At 43.2% G+C, this 23,696-nt stretch overlaps 1 protein-coding gene across 1 annotated transcript in view; it reads right to left on the reverse strand.

Annotated features, from left to right (window-relative positions):
- XIRP2 (xin actin binding repeat containing 2) overlaps window positions 1-23,696 on the reverse strand; it is a 1,179,469-nt gene that overhangs the window by 719,882 nt on the left and 435,891 nt on the right. The window contains exon 2 of the mRNA XM_078681625.1: window positions 19,508-19,661. Coding sequence (XP_078537751.1) covers window positions 19,508-19,661 — 154 coding nt within the window. The remainder of the gene's footprint in view (window positions 1-19,507; window positions 19,662-23,696) is intronic.

Below are 23,696 nucleotides of genomic sequence, written 5' to 3' on the forward strand. Positions count from 1 at the left end.
GCCATCCCTCCCTGCTGACTTTTTTAGAGTAGTGGTGGGCGATTTTAATTGCAATTTTGAACCCCTTGGCATTGCTGCTGGTATCCTTAGTGAAGAAGAGGACAAAGCATGGACAGTTCCAGGGCTTTCTCGAAGACCTATTAGAAAACAGTCTGCTCCCACCTTGCAAATAAATGCCTTTGCCCTCAACAATGGCCTGAGAGCCTGTAGTGGGAGAACTTCCCCAGGTAAGGAGGGAGGGATACTTTTAATTGTCAGGTAGGTACCAGTCATATTGACTATATACTGATGGATATAAGGATATGGCCACAAGTAGTAGATATGGAGGTGACCCTGTGGCAGGATAGTAACCACAATATCTTGGGTCTCACCGTGAGCCCATTGGGCTCTAACATCTTAGCCAGGTGTGCCCTTACAGATGCTATCAGAGGTGGGCACAGAGCCTTAATACAGGAAGCCAGGGCCTCTTGTAAAGCTATAATAGCAAAGGCCAATACAGAGTATGAAATGGCCAAATGGGAAGCCCTGTTGATGGCAGTAACAGTGAAAGATCATGGTTTCTTTTGACAAATTATGTCTGGTAGGGGCTTGGAACCTGCTGCTTTATTGACTTGTAATTTTACTGCAGCTGCTTGGGTTGAGCATTTCTCTGGGTTCTATGCATGACACATGGGGCAACCACTGTGAATGCAAAATGAAGGAAATACAAGCTATAGAAGTGTTTCAAGTACCACTATTGGGGTACTGATGATGTGGTCGTGCCATTTCATGATTGTGCCACGGCTGTGTCAATGAAATGGGTAGGGGTCAGCTGTGTGGACAGTGTACTACATGAGGCTGCTTTGTCCAGACATGAGGATTGTGATATTCATATAATTTCTGGCAGTGAAGTTGCCAAAGCAATAGACTGGATCACCCAGGGAAAGTGCCAGGGTTGGGCAAGGCACCAGGTGATCTGTTCAAATCCGATATCAGGGACCACTATTTTATCCTGTATTTCAAATCTATTCTGGATGGGCTGGCGATGCCCTCGACATGGGCAGGGGCTGAGATCATTCTGATTTACAAGAAGGGCTTAAAGTCCCTTCCTCCCAACTATCAACAAATAAGCCTCTGACAGTTAGCAGAAGTTAGAGTGCACAATTGGATTGGGGATATAGGCTTGTTGACTCCCTTCCAAGCAGAGTTTAGAGCAGGGACCAGTACCACCAACCGAGTATTTTGATTGCAATTAATTTATTGGAAATGTGTTACTTTGGGAGGTGGTCATCTTTATGTAGTCTTCATCGACCTTCTGTCAGCTTTGGTTCTTGTCCCAAGGGAGGCCCTGTTGAATATACTGACTGAGTTGGGAGCCCGCAAATATCTTGTAGATGTCATCAGTAAGTTCCACTTAAACAACTATGCTCAGGTCAGATTTGGCTTCCTTTGGGAATTGACAGTGTCCATCCCAGTTACTCAGGTAGTAAGGCAAGAATGCATTCTTGCCCCCACCTTGTTCCTATTGTATATTAATGACCTGGTGGCCCAACTAGAGTTGTGTCAGCATGATGCCCTGAGTTTGGCCAAATGGAAGGTCCCAGCGCTCCTTTTCGTGGACGAATCGTTAATGGTCTCAAAATATCCCATGAGTATACAAAATCTGTTAAAACAGTTTGGTGTCTTCTGCAGGCACAGACGGCTTAAGATGAATCTTAACAAAACCAATTATAGGCTCTTAAACTGGTCATATGACAAGTCCACACCCGGCTCTAAATGGTGGCTCCATGGAGAAAGATTGAACATTTAAATACTTGGGGTACACACTAATGTTCCGTTTTGGCTGGGAATCACAGATTCAGAAGTGCAAACTCAGGTTACGGCACCCCACAGGAGGCATTCTGAGGGCCTTCAATGCCTCCAGTTTCCGTATCATACCTCTGGCCCTCCAAATTTACAATCTACAAGCACTTGGGGGTCATTATATGGATGGGGAGAAGATGTAGCTTTATAGCTAGAGAGGTTGACCTTGAAGCTGGGAAACTGGGTTTGACTCTCAGCAAAGACGCTCAACATCCTGGGATTCTGGGCAAATCACTTAATCTCTCCGTGCCTAACAAAAATTAATGTGTCTATCTGCAATGAAACAGGTGCTCATGTAAAGCGCTCTAATACCTGATATCTTTGGGTCTAGTTCACGCTATATAAAACTAAAAAAACTAAAAAGAAAACTATGGGGACATGAGAACGTTAGTGATATACAGCTGGGGGAGAATTGTTTCTTACAACTCCTCACTAGCCTCCCCGCTACTACCCTTCTCATTCCCCTCCAATTAGAACTAGGCCACATACCTATCATGCACACAGCAGGCTTAGACCTCGGCTGTATTGGAGAAGGGTCTGGGGCTCTGCCGACTTGGTGCCCTATCAGATGGGTCTAGTGGAGATACGAAAGCTCCCTGAGGCCGCTAGGAACCCACGGTTTGGGTTCATTAAATCTGGCTTGAACGAGCTTGGGTGTGAGAACCTTTGGAAGAATCCAGAGACTACATGCAGACTACCAAAGTTTCTTCTTAACAGGATCACTGGAGGCACATGGATGGTGGGCTGCACAGGACTGGAAGGATGGGCTCTCCGACCTCAGCCTACCTTGAGTTCAAAGACCTCAATTCATTGGAAGAGTATATGGATGTGATTGAGCCCCGGCTTGCCAAAGCCATGAATATTAAATTTCAGATTGGGACCTTGCCGCTTAGTTCAGTAACTGCCAAATGGCAACGTCCCTCTACTGAACTGGACCTGACCTGTCCTTTCTGCCCCGAGGTAATAGAATGCATCAATGATGTTGACTTTTTCTGCCCCTACTATCATGCCCACCAGAGGAAATGGCTACTGCAGCTGTGCTGTAAAGTGGAGACTAGGGAATTTAGGACAGCCTCCAGGATTCCTAGATCCAGCACAGCATTGCCAATTGTATTCACCATTTCCGGTTTCCTTTTATATATGTAGGGACGTAGGCAGAACAGAGTGTCTGAATGTCGAGGTGGCTGCTCAAAGATAAGTCATTGTATAGTTGTGCAATGGTTAAACATGATCATCAGGCTAGGTTTGGGGATTATATTGCAGCCAATGCTTATTTTTTTGTAACCAGGCTGATATTGTATGAATTTTATTTTATCATTCACCTTGAGCTCAGATTTTTAGTAGAGTGTACTTATTTGATAAGTTTTTACAGGCTAGTTAACACCATGGATAATATTTACACTTCAAGAGTCACGCTACTATTACTTGGATTTGTTTAAAAATGATTCTCTGAGATGATTTTAAATATTTAATATTTACGTTGAATAAAGAAAATGTAATTTTTTTATTACACAAGGCTGGTGAGACAACTAAAGCAGTCTCTAGGCCAGACACAAAAACAATACACTATATGATGTTGCCTGTTTCCTCTCAACAGTTAATCAAAGTCAATCCGAAGATATAACATTTTGAAGCCAGATTCTCTGCCTACTAACTGTTGAGGATCTTAAAAAGTTACATTACAATGCTTAAAACCCTCGATGACCTATGAGGCTTTGAGGTTTCAACCCTGTTCAGTCACTCGTGAAGTCCTATTCACTTGTGAAATGGATTGGTAGATGCAGAGGCTGGAGCCTTGTGTGTGGAAGGTTGTTTACTTAAAGTATGCTTTTGCCAGAGTATTGTTTTATATGTTGAGGGAAACTGACTTTAGAGACATATTGTGGAACCCCTCCATATAGAGTTTGTTGGACAAGGCATTTGGTTTAAATGTATTGTTAGACCTGGCTTTTACAGTGGATTTATCCCCAGATTTTTTGCTTTGTGGCCTTCAGTTCGGACCTATTTTTGTTGGTTTTATGACTCTGGGCACTTTCCCACTGCTGATTAGTGCTAAAGTGCATATGCTCTCCCTGTAAATTGTATGTGTGGATTGGTGTTTCCACAATTGGATGATTTGATTTACTAGTCAGTCCCTAGTACAGTGCACTGTGTGCGCCCAGGGCCTGTAAATCAAATACTGCTAGTGGGCCTGGAGCACCGGTTGTGCCACCCACATAAGCAGCCTGCAAATGTAACTCAGGCCTACCATTGCAGTGTCTGTATGCAAGCTAATACTGCTATGTCGACTTGGCAAGTGCACCCACTTGCCAGGCCCCAACGTTCTTTTCGTACATGTTAGTCAACGCTACGGTAGGCCCAAGGTACCTCTGTGGGCAGGGTGCAGTGTATGTGAAAGATCGGACATGCCCTGGTGTGTGTGGCATGTCCTGAAAGTTAAATACTGCCAATTTCGTTTTTCACTGTTGCAAGGCTATCTGTTCCCATAGGATAGCATGAGGAGTTTGATTATAGAATCTTATGAGCCGGACTACCCCTGGGAACAATGTAGGAAAATAAAATGTAGTATGCCTGAACTCAGAATATTAAAATACATCTTTAAAGGGGGCAATTTTTCCATTGTGTTTGAAAATACCACTTTTAGAAAGTAGGTATTTTCTTACTTAGCCATCCAGTGTGCCTCTGCTAGGATGTGTATTGACTGTCTGTCTTTAGAGTGACAGGGACTGGGATGTGCAGTGGCTCCAGAGAGTCTGTATGAGTCAGCGCTAGGATGAATAGCCCTGGTCTGCATTTGGAGTGGTGAAAGGAGTAGCAGCTGCACCTGAATAGGGCTTTGCCTGCCCTCCACAATGATAGCTCTGCCCCCATGTGTTGTGTCTGGAGCCAGGGCTCACACTGACAATGCAGGTTGTTGTGCACTTGCAAAGTGCCCCCAGAACTGGTTTGGACTCAGCTTAGAGCCCGGGCCAGGAGAGAACAAAGATTAACAGTATAGAAAGAGGGGCCCAGACCCCAGACTTTTAGATCACTGCGGAACTAAGGAACCTGCCAGGCAGAAGGGCCGGGAAAGGTGGAGGAGAGGTACTGCCCATGTGCTGTATGTTGTTGGGGTTGGCCTGCAGTGGTTGCTTCTGACTTGGGCGGGGAAAGGACTGGACTGTGCTTTCATCATCCTGCTGTTCTAGTTTTCTCCAAGGGCTTGAATTAGAGCTTGCCTCCTGTTGGCAGTCTCAGGGATAGAAAAGACTTCAAAGATCACTTCTGGGAATCAAGAGGAACCTTTGCCACGGAGAAGCTGAGGAGGAATACGGCCCCTGTGCTGTTTGCTGCCTGGGGTTGGCCTGCAGTTGCTACTTACTGCCAAGGAAAGGAGAAAGGACTTTGTTTGCTGTGTCCCCTGCTTGAGGACGATCTCCAAGGGCTTGAGACTAAGTTTGCCTCCTGTTCTGAAGTCTCAGGGACAAAAAGACTTCACCACCAGTTCCCCTGAACTTATTTTGCTGGAAGTTCTGACCTGCTAAGAGGTGCCTGCTGTTGCTTTGGACCTCTGGAGGCTGATTTGCACTGGGAGCTGGGAAAAGTAACGCAACTTCCAGAAGCCCGACACATACGCACCGGTTTCTGATGAATCGCAGAAGAAATCGCAGCAGCACCTGCCCACGGCTCGAGGAATGTCCACATGGTACATAGAGGGCAGCGATCTCCGAAGTCTGAGATCAGCGCACCGATTCAGACACAAGGCCTGCTGTGCGGCTGCAAGAACCCACGCATTGTCACTGATCATCCCATTGCATCGAGGCACCAAGTCAGTTGTATCGTTGGGGGATGCAGTAAGAAACCGATGCATCACCTTCACACGCAGTAAGAAACAGATGGATCACCTCCTCACCGGTAAGGAACCGATGCATCACATCCCCTGCGCAGCATTAAGGAACGGACACAACACGTCCCTGGAGCAAAAGAACGACGCATCACCTTCCCCGAGTGTAAGGAACCCACGCATCACCTTCGCTGCAACGACGCATCCAAGGTACTTTGTGTGAAAAGTGTTGCATCTGCAATTTGCCTTGAACTGAACTGTTTCTACCATTTAAAAGTCATATTTGTATTACTTAATTGTGAATTTTTGTTGTTTGGTCTTGTTTGGCTTAGATAAAGATTACTTATTTTTCTAAACCGGTGTGGTGTCCATTTGTAGTGTTTTCACTGTATTACTGTAGATTTAACAAATGCTTTACACACTGCCTCGGAGATAAGCCTGTCTGCTCGTGCCAAGCTACAAAGGGGGTGAGCAGGGGTTATTTTAGAAGTGCATCCCCCTTACCATGACTAGAAAAAGAGTCCCCATTTGGACAATGGTACCTACCTCTGCCAACTAGAGAACCCGATTTCGGACATGTATGATCTAAACATTTGTAGAGTGCATGGAATTTTGCTGGAAAAATATGCAAACTTCTTGGAGTATGTTTTTGGACTGCCCAAAGGTGGTGTAGAGCAATGTTCCCATTGTATATAATTAAATACTTCATGTGGAGTACTAGCTCTGTGTAAGAAGTGATGCACATAGTGGTGAAAACAATACATATCATAAGTAGACGTCCCACTATACATATCTTCATTCTCAAATACAGTATAATGCTCTAGCTCAGCGAGCATAAACTTATGTATGCAAGTCCCAATCATCTGAGATGGTACCAGGAGTAATAACATCTTGAAGTGGTAATTTAAAAGCATGAGGTATTTGTAATGTTCATGTTGGTCCAAATATTTTAAAATGTACCCTCTATCAAACCATTTCATTAGGTACTGGAACCGCTGCAATGTTCACATGGGACAGGTCTCTACGCACTTTGTGTGATAATGAATGAGGCTTCAATACCTCACTACAGGTTCAACCATAGAGTGTCCCGGGAGATAGTGTCCATTTAAGAGTAAAAATAACAGTTACAAAGCTTATTCAAATTGAAAGAAAAAGCAATGCCAGTGAATTCCAAATATAAATCTATGGTAGAACAAAATAGATTGCTTTGAGCCAAATTATGTTTGCACGGGTTCCATGCGACGAGTCTCACGGATCCAAAGAAAAGTCATGAAAATCAATGAAATAGCAGCAGTTTCTGAAAAAATAGGGACACGATGCGGTATTTATTGGACTGAGGAAAACATAGTCCACAACTTCATTGCTCACATTTGCTGATGAATTTTGTGGAGTTGCTGTGACTGGCATAACTTCAGCATCAGATATCCCCAGCTAGGGTGTAGCAACTTCCACAGTGGTTAAAGCTTGTAATGGGATTTCCTGTATGGTAGTGAGATGAGGCAGGGAACGAACTACTCAAGGTCCCTCATGGCCTACTGTTCAGGACTGGCCACATGGTATGATTTGATCTGATTTTGTTTTTACAACCAGCACGAGGCAGCAAAAGTACAGTTCTGATACCTACAACCACCAATACAGACACAGGCTAAATCCTTTTTTGTCCACAATCATCTTTTGGACCAGATCCCCTATCTTTGAAATCCAGCCAGGAGTTGCTGTTTGCTGCCTCACATCCCAAGTTGCAGAACTTTTCTTTAATTTGTTTTTTTATGGATTTTTATTTGAGGAGTTTTATATAGCGCTAACCTTACCCAAGGGTATTGGAGAGCTTCACAGCAGTATTTGAGTAAGAATCATACAATAAGGCCCTATTCTACATATAGGTTTGGAAAGTCCTCGTGAGCTGAGTAATGTTGAGGTAGTACATGAGTCCTGAGATAGCCTCATAGAATGCACGTTGTCTTGGGGTAGATACAGTAAAGGAGTATTCTGCATATAGGGTCAGAAGTCCAAGTGCGCTGAGCAGCATTGAGGTAGTCCGTGAGTCCTGAGAACCTCATAGAGAGCATGTTGACTTTGGGTTGAACCCTTCAGGTAGGGGGTGTGCAGGAAGGGGTCCAATAGCAGGGAGGAGGTAAGTCCTATAGCAGCAATATCTGGGAGAGACGACGAGCAGGAATTTACGTTTTTGGGTGGCGGCTATCCATTCTAGAGAGAGCGGTTGAGGAAAAGGACTTTTAGGTGGTTTTTGAAGTTTGTGAAGGATGAGATAGTCCTGATCTCGACTGGGATAGCGTTCCAAATTTTGGGCGCGTTTCCGGCGAAGGACCGTGCAGCCATTTTTTTTTGCGGGTTTTTATTGGGATGAGTAGTAGGGTGCTGGAGCTCCTGAGGTTCCTTGTCTGACCAGCCCTCTTGAGCTTGGCGGCCAGATACTCAGGTTTTCCTGTGTGCAGGGCTTTGTGAGTGAGACAGGCAGTTCTGAAACTGGTACACAATTCAACTGGGAGCCATTTCAGTTCTCTGAGTGCTGGAGAAATAGAGTTGTTTTTCCTGATTCCAGTGACCATTCTGGTCGCTGCGTTGAGTAGTTTTGAGTGGAGCTAGGTGAGGATTAGTAGTACCAGTGAGGGTGGCATTCCCATAGTCGAGTCTGGATAGCACCAATGATTGGGTGGCTTGTTTGAGGTCTTTGGTTGATATAAATGTTTTTATTTTATTGAGAAGTTTCAGGTTGACGAAGGCACCCTTTGTGAAGTTCTTGATGTGTTTGGCCATGTCAAGTTTGCAGTCTAGCGTGATTCCTAATGATTTTATGGAGTTGGTCACAGTGTGATTGTCGTTGAGAGCATCCAGAGCTTTTAGCCATTCAGAAATTTGAGGGTTCTCTTCTTTGTTGGAGATGAGGAGGGTCTCAGTTTAGTCTTGGTTGAGTTTTAAGTGATTAAGCGAAAGCCAATGTTGGATTTCTTTTAGAGTGTCATTTAGTCTGTGAATGTCATCTATGGAGGAGGTTTCTAGATAGATCTGGGTGTCATCTGCATATAGGTGGAAAGGGATGTTAGCATTTTTGATTAGGGTGGTGAGGGGTTCCATGTATATCCTTTGTGAGCGGCTGTGTAAGAAGGAGGGGAACCAGCGAAGGACTCTTTCCTCAGCACCTACCTTTTCTACCAGAGCCTTGATGAGAAGTTGGTGATCAACCGTGTCAAAGGCTGCCGATAGGTCTAGGAGAATGAGGAGGCAGCATTGGTTGGAATCGAGGGATTTGTGGATGTAGTCTGTGATGTTAAGGATCGCAGTCTCGGTGCTATAGCCTTTTCTGAAACCTGACTGCAGCTTAACACAAAGGGGGGGGTGCAACATGCCTAGGGATACCTCTCCCCCAGCATAACTTCCGAACCATAGAAGCAGAGTCCTTCTTCAGGAAAACTGTAAAAACCTGGCTCTTTAGGGCAGAGTGAGGGCCGTGGGCCTGATCTGATTTGTCCAACACTGGACTACCGTTCGCTTAGCGCCGGAACACCTCTGTTTGAGGTAGCTGTTGTGCTTTGGAAGTGTTTCTTCTATCGGGGAACCTTTAAGCAGCCATTTGCCCTGCTTAGAAATGCACCCGAATGCTCATGCCTTCTTAAAATTAATTTCTAGCAGATTGTTGTCAGTGTACGCTGCGAGCCAATTAATTATTCTTTGTAACCCTACTTGTGTGTTACTAAGTAAAAGCAAGTCAACTGCATAGAGGATGTTAGACATAAGCAGACAACCGAAGCTCGGGCATTGGACACCAACTCATCAAGGGCAGATGAGAGATCAGATGTGTGCAGGTTAAACACAAGCACACTTCACTGGGCAGGTGACTCCCGTCCCTAACCTTGATCCTGATCCATGTCATAGTATATAATAGCCTTATTGCCTTCAGCAAGTTTTGCGTGATCCCCCAGTGCTGTAATATTTCCCAGCAATCTGCCATGTGGGATGCGGTTGAAGGCCACCTTTAAGTCCAGAAACACAAGCAGTGGTGTGCGGGTATCACTTGCGCTTTTCATAATCAGGCCCACTGCCATCAGGTTGAATAGGGTCCCTTGATTCTATGGGAATCCGGTCTGATTCAAGGGCAGTCTTCCAGCTTCTAGTACCCACTCAGTCAGATTCTGTAGCAGCAGGAAGGAAAAGTATTTAAGGTCCACATCTAACAATGCTATCAAACGATAGCAATTTTGGGAGGATGCTAACCCACCTTTGAAGGTGGGGTGAATGATTGAACCTCGCTAGTTTTTTTCCCCCCCAATTTGTACAGTTAGAATTAAAACCACTACTTCCTAGATGATTGAGATCTGTATTTTGATAATCCGATTGTTAAAACAAAAACATATATATCATAACTTGTCATATAGGTTACCTTTACTTCTGTTGCAAGGCAAATTGTTATTCTTAAATCAATTTAATTTCTATAAAGCTGTGTAGTTACAGTTACCTACCTAAAGCTTTTGGAAATGTATCTATTAAATGTGCTGATTAGTTCACAGTAGTACCAATACATTTTCTCACAACAATTGGTCTTCCATCTTCAAACCTTGTGCAAATTTGGCGAGAGTAAACTTGGAGAATTAAATCATGTCCAGTATTTAATTACCAAGATGTGCAATAGCGGTCATCAGTCACAAATTCAGTTAAAGAATAACATTGAATCCCTTGAGATGGCATTATTAAATCTACGGCTGTTGAAGTTAGTGAGGAATTAAAAGTTTTCGGAATCACCCTAGTTTTGAAATGGCCAGTTAGATAACGTTGTTTTGAGTTTCATAATGACTGTCCTTTCTAGTTTTCCATATACATGCCAAACATAGTAATTTTAACTTAAGAAGAGAGTTTCATTAAGAAGCACGTGCACAAAGGACACCAAAACAATTTTGGTTGAAAGTTCTACATATACAGTGACGAGAACTTTAATGTTACTACTTGACGGACAAAGGGGCAGTCATGGCCAGCATTAAGCTAGTGGTGCTGTTCACGGTTGTGATGAAGATGGCAACAGTGAGGTCCTCAGCTATTAGGAGGAATAGGAGTGAAGAACACATCAATGTACTATTCACCAACGATTCATAACAGCCTGGCTTCGGTCCCCAGTGTTACTGTGCTTATTTGAAAGAGACTCAGAGGTGAGCAGTGTGGAAGGTATTTGTTTGCATATAAGATGGAATGACTACCAAAATACTGATGCCAAGGATGGGGGCAGCGGTGCTTCTGGCAGAGCACTCCTTCACTGAATTTGGCACAGTGTTAGCGGCGAGCCCAAGGCTCTGGCCTCTACGAAGGTAAAGGACAACCTGAACAAGTTAGATACCTTATTTGTAGCATTAATCAGGGTTGAGGGCTTCAGCTGGAAAGAGTGCATGCGAGGGGAGGAGACAATAGTGGCTGTAGAGTGCAGTATGTTCAAAAAGCTTGGAGCTTGCACGCATGCTCTTTTTTATATAAAGAACGCCTCAAGCTCCGTGTCACCACAGTAATGAACATGGATCACCTTCCCATCACATATTCTGAACATGGTAAATCTTTGCAAAGCCAGTTGAATGAGGTGGAACCACCTTCTGAAATAACCTCCAGGTATGTAAACAAAGGACTAGAAGATCAGACTGTGTATGAGGAGAAAGTGTTTCTTAAAAGGGCCAATAATAATCTAATAATAATTTCAGGGCTGGTCAGGACAATTTAAAAGCTGATGGGGCAATCAACGCTGCTCCAGACAAATAAGACCTAATGTATACTGAATCTGCAGATGTAATGAGGAGAATACATTTGATGGCATGGTGACAATGTAGTTGAACATGTGGCAACTTAAATCTCATATACTTAAAACCAAATACCATGACTTGGGGAGGAAAATAAAGTGTATTAAATGCAGTCGGAGATTTCTAACAGCATTTTTAGGCCTGGGGGTGTAAAGTAGAGCTGAAAGAGTGATATACTTATACATTTGCCCACTCACAAACAGAAGAACTCAGAATGAAAAATGGAGAGTAACTGAAATTAAGAAAGCCATACACTAAGTCAAACAAGGGACTAGGACCCAATGTGATCACCTAGGACTTTTAAAAACCACTACAGAGACTCTGGTAGATCTGTAGCAAACGTGTTCATTTCCTTGACAGAGTGGGAAAGGGACAAACATTTCACTAACTCAAAAACCAGGAAAGGATTCCAGATAATGTGAGTTATAAGAGTTACAGCACCTGGCATTATCCATTCAAAAATCTTCAGTAGGATTCTTGCATAAAGCCTAGACAAGTATCTGCAAATGCTGGTTGATTTAGGCCTTTCAATGTTTTTAAACGATATCACAACTCAGTATAATGTAAGGAGGACACAATACACAGGCTACACAGAAACAGATCCTGGCGATCCTCATAATCTTAGGTTCTGAAAAAGTGTGTTTAGGAGTCCATCAATTATTTGCCAAGACAGACTGGGATTCTGGTAAATAGGATCAGGTCAAAGAATGAAACATCTGGGCAGTGGAAGGAGATGGTGCTCCCTTTTCTTCTCTTTGCTCTAGAAATAGCATCTCTAAAGACTATTGTAAGAAAAAGCCCGGAAATTGGAGGTATGTAGCCCTTTCAGAGGCATGCAGCATAAAACTGGTCTACTTTCAAGTGACGTGTCACTGACTTCAGCCAAACCAGGGTACTTTTTTGGGGCACTGATTGAGAAATGAGAATACATAAATAACATTTCAGGCTTTCAACAGAAGTCAACTTCAAGCTGCCAGAATTCAGGGTTTGTTATTTTCAGGCTGCCTTACATTTTAACAGTAACAAATGTTCTCAGGGACCTAATCATAAACTAATTAGCTCGATATTGACTCTTCTGAAAGCACTTGGAAGGGAGGGGTGCAGAAAGACACGGACCAATTTTGATTGTGGAAAAGGCCGCTTTATTGAAACAGGTGCATACCACAACATATCCTGGCCAACCACCTTACAAAACTAAGACCTCACTATACATCCAGTGAACTAGCCCCTATCCCACCCCTACGATCCCAACTGAATAAACCCACCCTGCAGCTAAGTCATTAACTGTATTGCATTTCAACATTTCTAACTTTCAATTCCCCCTTCATCCTAAGAGTATCAATATGAACCTGTAAGTAACCAAATGTCCTAAACTGAGCCTTTAACTACCTGCCTACCCACCCTTGCACATGGTTCTCCAACAGGCAACGCCAAACAACTTCTGCAAACTCCTGTCAAACTTTTCATGCCCCCCGGAGCACCTGTTTCAAGTGAAACCGTGCATAACCCTCGCCCCTGCGCACCTGTTTCAACCACTGCCTTCAAAAACCCTAAGCATTTTATAACCCCCTCCGAAGTCCAAATTAAAGGGATGGGAGGGAGGGACGAAATTACCTCCACACACAGGCTACCAGCCACCAGGTCACCTAAATCTAAAACGGTGGCTGGTAGCCCAAAACCAACCCGTAAATGTATGTGCTGGGTTATATTTAGGCTATAAAGCAGCCCAACACATAATGTTAGTCACTGGACTGCACCACCCTTCCAATCTGCCCGGGGGGGGGGCAGACTTCCCTGCGGTCCGCTGCCCCCCCTCCGCCCCCCTCATAGTGACTGTAAAGTAAACATTAAAATGGAGGAATCAAATTATATTGTGCTTTGGGTGATTGGCAACAGACGCAATGAATCCACACGTTTGAAAATAGTTGATGCTTACTCTATATCTATTCCGAAGAAGATATTTTATTCCTACAGATAATCAGGATTGTTTCGTCTAGGGAGGCAGTAGGATTATGTTGGCTCCGAAATCTAGTTGAAAACAATGACATTGTGTCTTCAGCAAAAAATCTTTTAGTTTTAACACAAGAAAATGGCAAAACCTATGAAGTAAGCCAGGTATGAAAACTAGAATAGAACGAGCATTGGCAAAGCCAGTCGGTCTGTGCTAGTTAAGGTATATGTGTTCTTTGTTGTAATATTTCTACTGTGCGTAAGAGAGACAGGGATTTGCCAACATCACATAGAATTGTATTGACCATGGGGGAGGTCATGACATTTTGCGATGGGATCATGTAAGTCTGTGATATGGGCTCTGGAACATTGTGGAACAGGGTCAAAATAGTCTGTGGGATGGGACCAATATTCAAATGTCTGGCACACTAACGGTCCTTCCATTAGATAGTGACTATTGCTCTACATTTTTGTCACACTATTTTTACGGCTATGTGCCAAATCATACTTTTGCAAAGTAAGAAAATAATGTGCTTTTTTACCACAAAGTTGAACTATAGTCTGCAAAAACGTTACGGTGGCTAGGATTATGGTGGATAGGATGTGAGTGAAGTATCCATGTGCTAAATCTATGTGCTAGTGTTACTTTCTTCACTGCAGTGCTTAATTTGAGTCAGTGGTTGCAGCTGGGCTCAATGAAGGTCATTTTCATGTACTGCAAATATTTTTTCATTCATGTGACTTTGACCCAGAACAAGAGAGAGAGAAAGGCAGAAAAGGAAGAGAGAAAGGCAGAAATGAAAGAAAGACGGAGGAGAGAATGGCTAAAAAAATAATTTAAGGGAGAAAAGCCGGGATGAAAAACAACCTGCAGGAATGAGATAACGGTGCAGGAAGTGTGTGGTGGTGGATGAAAGAGGCATGAGATGGAATGAAGACAAGACAGCCTTGGTATTCTGAAACTCCAACATTGCGCAGCTCCTGCCTTGGGCATCTGAGAATAGCTTGGACATGGCATATATTATTTTACAAATGAAGTACATGCTCAGACAGCTTGAAATGAGAAACCATTAACACCTATACACAGCGTCAAATGATAGGTACATACAAATGTGCAATAAAATCCTTAAATACCATTCTGAGGAAACTAACGTTCCTTCTTCCGGAAGACAGCCTCAGGACAGCGGTCACAGCACTCATTTTGTCTCGATTGGACTACTGTAATGGTCTCTACTTGAACATTCAAAAGAGACATTTGAACAGGCTCCAAATCATGCAAAATGCAGCAGCTAGGCTGTTGACGGGTACAACCAGGTTTGTGTCGGTCAAGGAGGGACTTTGACATCTCCACTGGCTCCCAGTAAAACAGCGGGTGCAGTTTAAAGCCCTCTGTTCAGTCTTTAAGGTCCTAAAGGGAGCAGGCCCGACTACTTGAACCAACAGCTCAAATGGTACATTACTAGAAGAACTCTCCGTTCTACAGAAGCTAAACAAGTGATTGTTCCCCCTTGCAAAAAAAGAGCTTGGGTGGCAAGAGCTTCATCTCTTGCACAGCAAAATACTGGAGCAATCTACCATTCCACCTGAGATATGCAACCAAACTCCTCTCTTTTAGGAAGGGGTTGAAAACCTAGCTGTTTACTGTATAGTCATTTTACCAAAGCAACCAATTAGGCAGTGCTCAGCGCCAGGACACCCTAGGCTATCAGTTGTGGTTTAGAAATTTTATTAACGTAACATAACATTCACAGTCCCAAATGCACAGACACAGCCCCAGATTACCAGACATAACCACAGAACGACCAACATACGCAAAGCTCCAGATCGGAGCTGCTGACTCAAGAGCTGGGGATCTGGGTTTGAGTCTCGGAGCAACATCCTGTGATTCTGAGCAAATCACTGAATCTCCCTGTGCTCATGGCCAGGGCATGAATACCCTAACGGGTGATCAGCTGCGTTATATAAATCTATATATAAATCTATAAACTATGACAAGCAAGTGGGTTAGCCACAAGTTTTCATTGTAACCACTCCAAATGTATGTATGGCTTTAAATGCATAGCACTTTCTCCCCCTATTCAGGAAAGGCTCAAAGGGCCATACAGTTCACACACTGGTAGGTTTGGCTTCAAATAACCAGTGCAGGCTCACCAGGTGCATGTACAGCATGCGTTTCTCAGTGCAGTTTACCCATTATGCTGCCTGTGCTGCCTCTTCAAACTACGGTTTAGACTAAAATGTTCAGTGGAACCTCAGTGCAATTTCCCCACAAGCAGGTACGGCATCAAATATCCAGGACAGATTTCCAGTATGAAGGCTTGTTCCAAATCCCAGCTGCATCCTCCCCCAATTGTAGCTGAAAGCCAACTAGCCCTGTGCAGCCTCAGAAGGATCTTATAAAGCCTAAAAAACATGGAAGCTTCATAATACAAAACTACAGTGACAAGTATCCAGTGCATCCTCCTCTTATGAGATAATCTCAAATTCCCAATGAGCTTCAACTGATTCCCCTTCCATTATCGACCTCATCGCGAGACCAGCATATGCATGTTGGAGGCAAGCAGCAGACGCGGAGGAAACCCTCAACCCTCCCCCCAACTCCGGTCACCAAAGTCAGGAACTTAGGAGTATTATTTGACAATAAGTTGTCATTTCTGAGCCATGCCAAGGCAGTCGTTTTGGCATCCTTTTATACTCTAAGGATGGTTAAGAAATGACTGCCTTTCCTTCCTCCTAATGCAGGCAAAACCCTAATGTGCACCTTAGTTCTTTCTAAGATCGATTATTGCAATGCTCTGCTGCTAAATGCCCAGGAACAAGTCCTTAACAAGATGCAACTAATTCAGAACGCGGCTGCTAGAATTCTGACCTGCACATCAAAATTCTCTTCCATCACCCCGATTGTTCGCCAACTTCATTGGCTCCCGGTCAGGAGTCGTACTAAATTTAAGGCGCTGTGTATCACTTATAAGGCCTTGAATAACATAGTTCCAGACTACTTAAAAAAAGCTCTGCATGTATACAACCCCAAAAGAGCCTTACGCTCTTCCTCAGCCCACTTGCTCCCAATCCCACGAACAAAAAAAGTGAACTGGGGAGACAGACGATTTATAGTGTCTGTCTCCAGATTGTGGAACTCTCTCCCCCAATATATAAAAACGAGCCCTTCCTTAATGACATTTCGGAAACAATTAAAAACCTGGCTATTTAACCAATAATAAGTCAAAGCCCCCTTTCAGCATATGTTCTGCGCAGCGCCGAGACACCTCAGGGTAATTGCGCGCTATATAAATTGTATAAATAAATAAAATAAATAAAACCCTGGTTTGATGAATCCCTTTGAACCATCAAACAGGAATACCGAACACAAGAGTGAAAATGGTGCATAGAACATAAGATGGCGGAGATGGAAACATAAAAAAAGTACTACCCCCACAGTAATTAATATAGCAGTCAATAACCAAGATTTTTGTGAATCCTTAGCCTGTTTTTTTCCAGGAAAAAGTTATGAATATCTATAAAACTTTCACCAGCGCTGCTCCGATCATAGATCTACAAAAGTAAGAACCAATCAGTCACTTTCGGACATTTCACGCCCCCTTCAGGGGCACAGATTGCAGAACTCACCCCAAAGATTAAAGCAGGGTCTCCCCTCCACCCATGCCCCCGAAGATTGTCCACCTGGTACCAGAAGTTATAGCACGTTATATATTGGTTATCTTCTCTACCATGTTTAACACAGGGCTTTTCCCCACTTCTTTGAAATCAGCCTTAGTGCTTCCTCTCGTAAAGATGCCAAATCTTAATATTCTGGGCCCGAATAGCTATCGGCCCATAGCTCGGCTTCCTTACCCAGCCAAACTAGCAGAAAAATGCATGAATCTTCAACTTTCCTCGTTTTTGAGGATAATACTTTTTTCAATGATACACAGTTGGGTTTTAGAGAACATTGTAGTACCGAAACTGCTTTGATTACAGCTACAAAGGAAATCAGAACATCCCTTGACAGAGGTCCTAATGCTGGATCTTTCCGCGGCTTTTGATACTGTCAACCATGAGAGTCACTGGGCGAATTTAACTCCGATCCATACTGCAAAGCAGTCTGACTTCTCGTCTTCTGTCTAGCCCTTTATGCCTTGACAGCCTTCCTCTTTGCTACTGAGAGATTAGGGGGGCAAAAAGTGTGGTTCCTCTCCGATCCCTAACATTCTGGTTTGGGTGCTTCCCTATGACCTCTAAATAACTGGTGCCAAGATAGCATTCATGAATATTAAAGGTTTGATGCTACACATTGGGATCATCACCTGATGAGCATGTGCAGCGCTTTAAAATCATTCGATGCTGCATCATGGACAACCATTTAAAGACATTTTGGATGCACATGTGGATTAGAAAACAGACACTTCTATAATACTTTTTCTTTCCTCTGCTTACATCACACCCTTACAGTACTATCATCTGGGGGAACCCCTGCACCAGATGTAATATCAATGGAGGACAAATTACAATTTAACAGTAGTAAACCGAGTCATTTGTCTGGCAACTATTGAACAACTGTGGGAATGAAGGATGGAAAGGCTCAAGGAATATGTTCATGAGTTCCTCGCTCCAGCATATGGTGATGGCTCTGTCCATCTTCCTATACTCCACATGCTGTCACAGCACCGTGAAGCCTTGCAGGCCTGTCAGACAGGTTTTAAATCTATTCAACAATGTTCCGTTAAGCCAGCCAGGGGTTCTGCTGAGAATCCAAACCACAAACATGTTGTCTTCTTTCATACTGGGAAAGGAGTATGTGGAAAGGACTAAATCCCTGCCAGATTTTCGGGGCAACCATGTTCAGCACATTTCCTTACAAATAATTTAAATGGTATTCATGGATTTATATATTATTCATTATTATATGAGCCATGTCCTATAGTTACTTAGATGGGCACCACTGGGACAGACAGAATTCACATATAAATACTTGTATGTAAAATAGCACTGGAACTAAAACTTAACTAAACGTACCATTTCTATAAACACTATGTAGTGTCCTATTGAAAAGGATAGATTTGTCCACTAATCCAAGAACCTAGTTTAAAAAAATCCTCTTCCTAAATGCGTGACCCGTATTCTTCGTGTTTTTACTGAAAGCAGAGCCTCTCTCAGGACACAGTTTTCTTTATACTTTGATACAAAGATTCTCTACAAACGCTCACAACTAAATTTCCTATGAGGTCTTAGTGAGGGCAGCTTTCGTTTACAAGCATCGATGCGTGTTATTTTCCATGACACTCAGAACTGTTAGCATAATGTAAATGCCACCTTACACAACATGCTGCTGCGACTAAAAAACACACGTATTAAGTCATAGCTGGAAAAGTTGAGCAACACTTTATGCCGCAATGGCTCCAATTGCCCCGGTCCGAGTCTGTCAGGGTGACAAAATACCACGAGATGGCCCTGGGTGCAAGAGCTGGAGCAAGCCACGCTAGCAGGTGTCATATAATTGATTTATTTGTATAAGGTCGTTAAAAGAAACAATGCTGTGCGTTCTTCAACGAGGACCAAGAGCACTAACACGAAATAAAGGAAGTGACGTTGTGACATTGCAGATCTTCACCTCACTACTACAGATGGAAATCGAGTAACGAATTATAACAGCATTCTTCAGCAAAAACGTGTATTTAATTAAACTTTAAAATAATACCACTTATCGAGAATCTTGCAACCTTTTCTACAAAAATGCACACAGAGATCCGTTTGATATTATGGTTTGTGTATTTCATGCATTTTCTTACAGACTACACGGAACATGCCTCGTTATTTCTATGAAAACAAACTCCATTGTCGAGTTCTTGTTTTTTTCTCTTCATTTACTTGCATGTTATTTGCATTCGGGATGTTGGCAATACTTTCAATGTACGAAGAAGTTAAAACAGATACTAGAAATGTCCCCAGAGTTCAATCTAAAATAACTATTTCACACAGAGTTGAACAGTGACTTTTCCCCCACGATAACAAAGCAGTCCACAATTTAAAAGGTAAGTGCTAAAAACTAAATTCAGCTTTTTTTTTAATGAGTGGTCAATTACAAAAGTGTAAACAGACTAACCTTTAAGAAAGACGTCCTCTTCATTTGCTGATGACATCTTTTCAAACGATATTTTGCCACCTTTCTGGTCCGAGGTTTTTGTTGTAGTGTTCGTATACCTCCCAGACTGTTTTTTAAGTGTTGGAGAATGTAAACTCTGCTCGCTCTCTACTTCCTGTTACAAGACATAAAGGGGATGTTAGTTGAAAGCTATCAGTAGGAAACAGATGTGGTTTTCCTGGGGGTATCTATTACAAAAGCCGTACCTTCCCCATGCAAAACGGTACATTGTGTTATTATGTTATGACAGTGCCCCACAGATAGCCCGGAACTTGTTCATCTGAAAGGCCAAGACAACATTTCTTCTACATTTTATTTTCTAAGAGTGTTCCTTTCAAGACTAATATTGGAGTTTATAGTCGAAAGAAAAAATGGTGAAATAAACCAGAGTCTAAATAACATTTCATATCGCTTGACAACAAAATATTATCAATATATTATTCCTTCATCATGGAAACTATAGTTACTTTCTTGAACCCACGGACAGATCTGTACAAACCCAGACACTCACTTACCATTGGCAACTAAGGTCCTGCAAGCCAATTTTCGTTCATTTTCTCAGAGGCACAAACAGTTAGTAAGCATTGGCAAAGCCAATAGATCTTGCCTCTGAAAGCTATTTGCTTTGGAAACGTTTTAGCCATGCTATACCTTTTTTTTGGTGCATTAGCGTTGTATGCATCATTGTCATTTTTGTTTCTTATTTTAGCTATGCTGCACAAAAGCCACACCGCTCTACAGCATGGCGACAAACCACTGCCAAAGTCAGCAATACCAATGCTGTACAATAGGCAATAGCAGAGTCAATAGTCTCAAAGGCAAGACATACAGGCTCTGACAATGCTTGTTGGGTCTCGGCACAATACTCCAGTGATTCTGAGCATGTCAGTTAATCTTCCCCATGCATGAAAACGAAAAACATATGACATCTGCCAAAAAAAAAAACATCACATAAACAAGCAATAGCATCCATGTCTTCCTGAAAATATATTTGGAGGCAGAGAACATCTGTAGTCACAATAAAAGCAGATAATATCTATTGTCACAAACATCCCTCTCAAAGGAGAAAAGAGCCTCTGTGAAGTGTTTGTGCATAGTAAAACATAGCTACAAATGGCAAGGGGTTCAACAAGGATAAAAGGGAAGAAGAAAAATAAAAGTTGTGCCTCAATGACAGCTCGATCAGTGGAAAGACAGCAATCAACCTGAAGCAAGCAATCAGTACTTGGTCCATGCTCCAGCTGAAAGAAGAGGAAGTGAAGCCATCCTTTGCTGGGCAATTAGAAGACAGCAAATAAGAATGACAATGAATCCAACAAATGTTAAGCAATGGACGGGCTGCTAGCCCCTTGCTATACAGTCTCTCTTGCAAGCGAGAGAGCATACAGCAAATGCCCTGTCGCGCACAAGACCTAAAAAGGGCGTGTAGGGATCAAAATTAATGTGCTTGCACCTAAAACAAACACTACTGAACTGAGTTGTCCCAGTCTTGGTATAAAAGTAGAACTTCAGTCGAAAGGAGTGATTCAGTTGTGGGGCAAATCCATTCTGTAGTTTTTGAGAAAATAACATTAAGAAAAGTCAACGGGTGGACTTTAAACGGTTATCATTGTATTTTTTAGCTTAGTTTTCATTTTCAGTGGTTGTTTGACTTCGTTCATGGACTAAAAATGTTAAAGCATACAGTCCTACCATTGGTTAAGGGAGCATGTCCCATGACCACTTATTGATCCACAGCCAAAGCTGCAGATCCAAAAATGATTACCTTGAAAATTACTCTTGTGGCTGTCATTATAGAATGCGGGTGACAGTCCCTGTGTCCCCTAAAAAAAAAGAAAGTAAAAGCCACTTACGGGTGAGGGTAAACAGACCATGAACCCCAGGCTAAAGTGGGTTCACCCTCAAAGGGTTACTCTAAAAAGTAACAAATGCAAACAATTTTTTTTTTAATGCACAACAGTTTGCAACAACATGTCAACAGGGCGATCACATCGGGGGAGGACGGATAACATGGCATCTGATACCCGAGCAGCCGCTCAAGTCCGGATTACCTATCCCTATCCCATATGTGTAACCTTACCTGGCGTCTACTTTGAAGTCTTCCGGAGCACTTTTTCCATGGTTTTTCCTTTTTTGTTGCCATTGTGTGGCAGGTTTTGGCTGAGAGCGTACTAGATATGTGTAGAGTCCTCCGGCGTTTGCTACCCGCCCTGCCTTCCTCACTGATAGGGGGCTGCCCTGGAGCTGAGGCGCGGTGGCAGAGCGGCGGCTCGCAGGCTCCTCCGGGTCGGCAGCGCCAGCATCAGCCGGTTCTCCGACGTCGCAGCCATGAATCGGGCTGGGGGAGTGCTCGGAGCCGTTTCAAAGGAGCTAACAGCATTGATTGCCTCGGGCATTTCAACCCCCTTGGTCGGTCTGAAGTTGACCCTGGGCAGCAGGGGGGAATTATCCGCAGTACAAATTTTGGAGAATCTTCCAGCACATCCGCAGGAGGTCACGAATGCCCAGGAGGCAGAGGATCGTCCCATATCACAGGAGAAGGCAGGGGCCGCAAGAGCTCCAAAAATAGGCACAAAGAGGCGGATAAAAAGGTAGGAAACACGGGGGCTACTCTAGATTCTGGCTATAGCAAGGCTAAGGAAAACAAAAAATTAGGGGGTCAGCTAGAGGAGGAGCAGGCCTTGGAAAACCCTATTAATAAGGTCACCTCCAGCGATTGTTCAGCTTTTCAAAACTATCAGGTCAAAGGAAGGAGCATAAAAGGGGGGAGGAATAAAAACATCTCCTCGCACAGTAAAGTCAAAGTTACCTTCTCACTGTGGTCCTTTTTCCGGATACAACCGGAGGTCTTGATCGTTACTAAGCAGGGGGAAGACCTTAGAGGCGACTTCGATACCTGCTCCACATCCAGTTTATCTAGAGATAACATGGAGCCCGCAGGGGCTCATCTCAGTCAGAACGATATATCTACTACTAGTGCGGAACACTTGCCTGAGCCCTCGCTGGGAGAAGAGGTAGCGTTAGCCATACAGAGTCAAGCTGGAGCTGCCAGACAAATGACTGGAGAGGCTGAGTCAGGCCATAAGTCTCAAGCGCAGACTAGGCCCTCACTGACCTTGATGGAAACTTTATTTGCTTCATTAACGGAGGCTATCTAGAAAGGTTTCACTGTATCAGCTGGCAATCAAGGTGAGATAAGGAATTTATGTGAGAACTTTGTCCTGGAATTTAGGAGATCCACTTTCTTCTCTGAGTCCCTAGAGAGATCTGTGGAAGAACTTAAGGTAAATCCGCGATCCAGGTTCTTGAAAGAGGGACAGCTGCTCTTCGGGACAGAATGGAGATGCTGGAAAACAACGCCAGCAGAAATAACCTCCACATCATGAACATTCCAGAAGGAAAATAAGGGTTGGATCTCAAGGCATATGTTGTCCTGTTGCTTAAGGAAGTACCGTCGCTCGAAGAGTCAGCAGAGTTCCTAGAAAAACACCTACAAAGAATCCATAGGGACCCGTTTCAAATTAACCCAAATAGGGCAAAGCCAAGGAAAATTCCTATTAATTTTCTTACCTACTCCATGAAGGAAAAGATCTTGAATTTGGCTTTAAAGGCAAACATGTTAAGGATCAGGGATTGTTCCTTTGAAATGCGCTCAGATCTCTCTAGAGCTACCCTTGAAAGGCAGTGGGAACTTGGCAGAAGGATGGATCATTTCAAGAAGATCGGCTCAGTAGTGCAACTCAAATTTCCGGGCTTTCTGAAAGTTATGTATAACAATAAAATGCATAACATTAGATCAGTGCAGGAGGTAGATGAGCTGCTCGATACCATCAGTAAGGACGTTTTTTAGTTCCCTAGCAGAAGCCTTTTTTCTTCTCTTAGTGCAGTGCAGCACAGTGTAGTGCAGTGCAGCACATCGTAAATACTGGTCCATATGATATTGAAGCATTAAATTGCTGGGTAACATGTGCTTAGACACTGCACAAATAAATTGAGGAAGTAGAAACGAAGAATGGTAGTGAAAATGTAGGAGGACCCTTAGGCTGCGCAGTGTACACAACTACTGTCTTTAATAGCACTTATTTCGTTTTTTCTTTTCCGGTATGGGCTAAATCTTGGCCAGGTTTATTTTATCTGCACTACACAGACA

This window comes from Lissotriton helveticus, chromosome 3_1 (assembly GCF_964261635.1).
Source record: "Lissotriton helveticus chromosome 3_1, aLisHel1.1, whole genome shotgun sequence".
Taxonomy (NCBI): domain Eukaryota; kingdom Metazoa; phylum Chordata; class Amphibia; order Caudata; family Salamandridae; genus Lissotriton; species Lissotriton helveticus.